We start from the raw sequence: 902 nt of genomic DNA, 5'->3' as shown, positions 1-902 counted from the left end.
TTGAAGAAGGTGAACGGTGGTTGTTTAGGAGGCGTTTAGGTGGCGCCATTTTTTTCCTCTTGGAGACCCAAAGTCACAATATATATTAAACCTAGTACACATAGCCACAAACACGAACATTCTCCAATCCAAACATTCAAGAAAATTACATAAAACGTTCAAGAAATAACCATGATCCAAGGTACTAAATTCTAGCATGCAACATCACATGTTAACTTGGGGTTAAACCATCAACGACTAGCCTCAATTGTGTGGACTTGCATGATAAAATCCTTAGGCCGAAAGCAATACAACTCGTCATTAGCCCAAGAAAACCTTAGTGTGTCATCAAGAATGGCTCTGATCTTCAAATCTTCACTGCATTGATCGTATTCTTCAAAGACATACGCAAGATCCTCGTCCGACCAGACATGAACTAATGAGTCAAGATCATCATGCGGCAACTTACACCTCAAACGCATAGACGGTCCACACACATCCCATAACTTTACGACAAACTCCGTGTAAGTAATACCACGGTCCACCTTCATAATCCCATTCGTGCCGCCTTCGTATCGTAGTTTGCCACCGTTCTTACCGGGTGTGATCGTGCCACCATAACCATAGTGGAATTTGATCTTCTTGTTGGAACTTGATGATGTTGTCATGGATGTTTAATCGTATGAAAAAATTTGGAGAATAATCACTCGTCTTTTGTGCGAGGGTTAATGTGCATGCACAACTTATATATATATTGAGTTGAAAACTATCCTAAACCTTTCCGGATAGATGTTATACTTAATAGGTTTTACATAATTTAATGCTTGATTTACAAGGAATCTAATTGTTTAAATAAAATAATATTTATATTCCGTACTTGTCGTTTAATTTTAAGATTAATTAGCCTAAGAAGTAGTTTATGG

At 37.8% G+C, this 902-nt stretch overlaps 1 protein-coding gene across 1 annotated transcript; it reads right to left on the bottom strand.

Annotated features, from left to right (window-relative positions):
- Nucleotides 1-230: 230 nt before the first annotated feature.
- On the bottom strand, nucleotides 231-647 carry LOC110901170. The gene has a single exon (XM_022148015.1). It carries the CDS (start codon nucleotides 645-647, stop codon nucleotides 231-233), a length of 417 nt encoding a protein of 138 aa, XP_022003707.1.
- Between the last annotated feature and the right edge of the window lie 255 nt (nucleotides 648-902).

This window comes from Helianthus annuus, chromosome 3, assembly GCF_002127325.2.
Source record: "Helianthus annuus cultivar XRQ/B chromosome 3, HanXRQr2.0-SUNRISE, whole genome shotgun sequence".
Lineage (NCBI taxonomy): Eukaryota > Viridiplantae > Streptophyta > Magnoliopsida > Asterales > Asteraceae > Helianthus > Helianthus annuus.
This window is presented reverse-complemented; position numbering and strand designations above follow the sequence as displayed.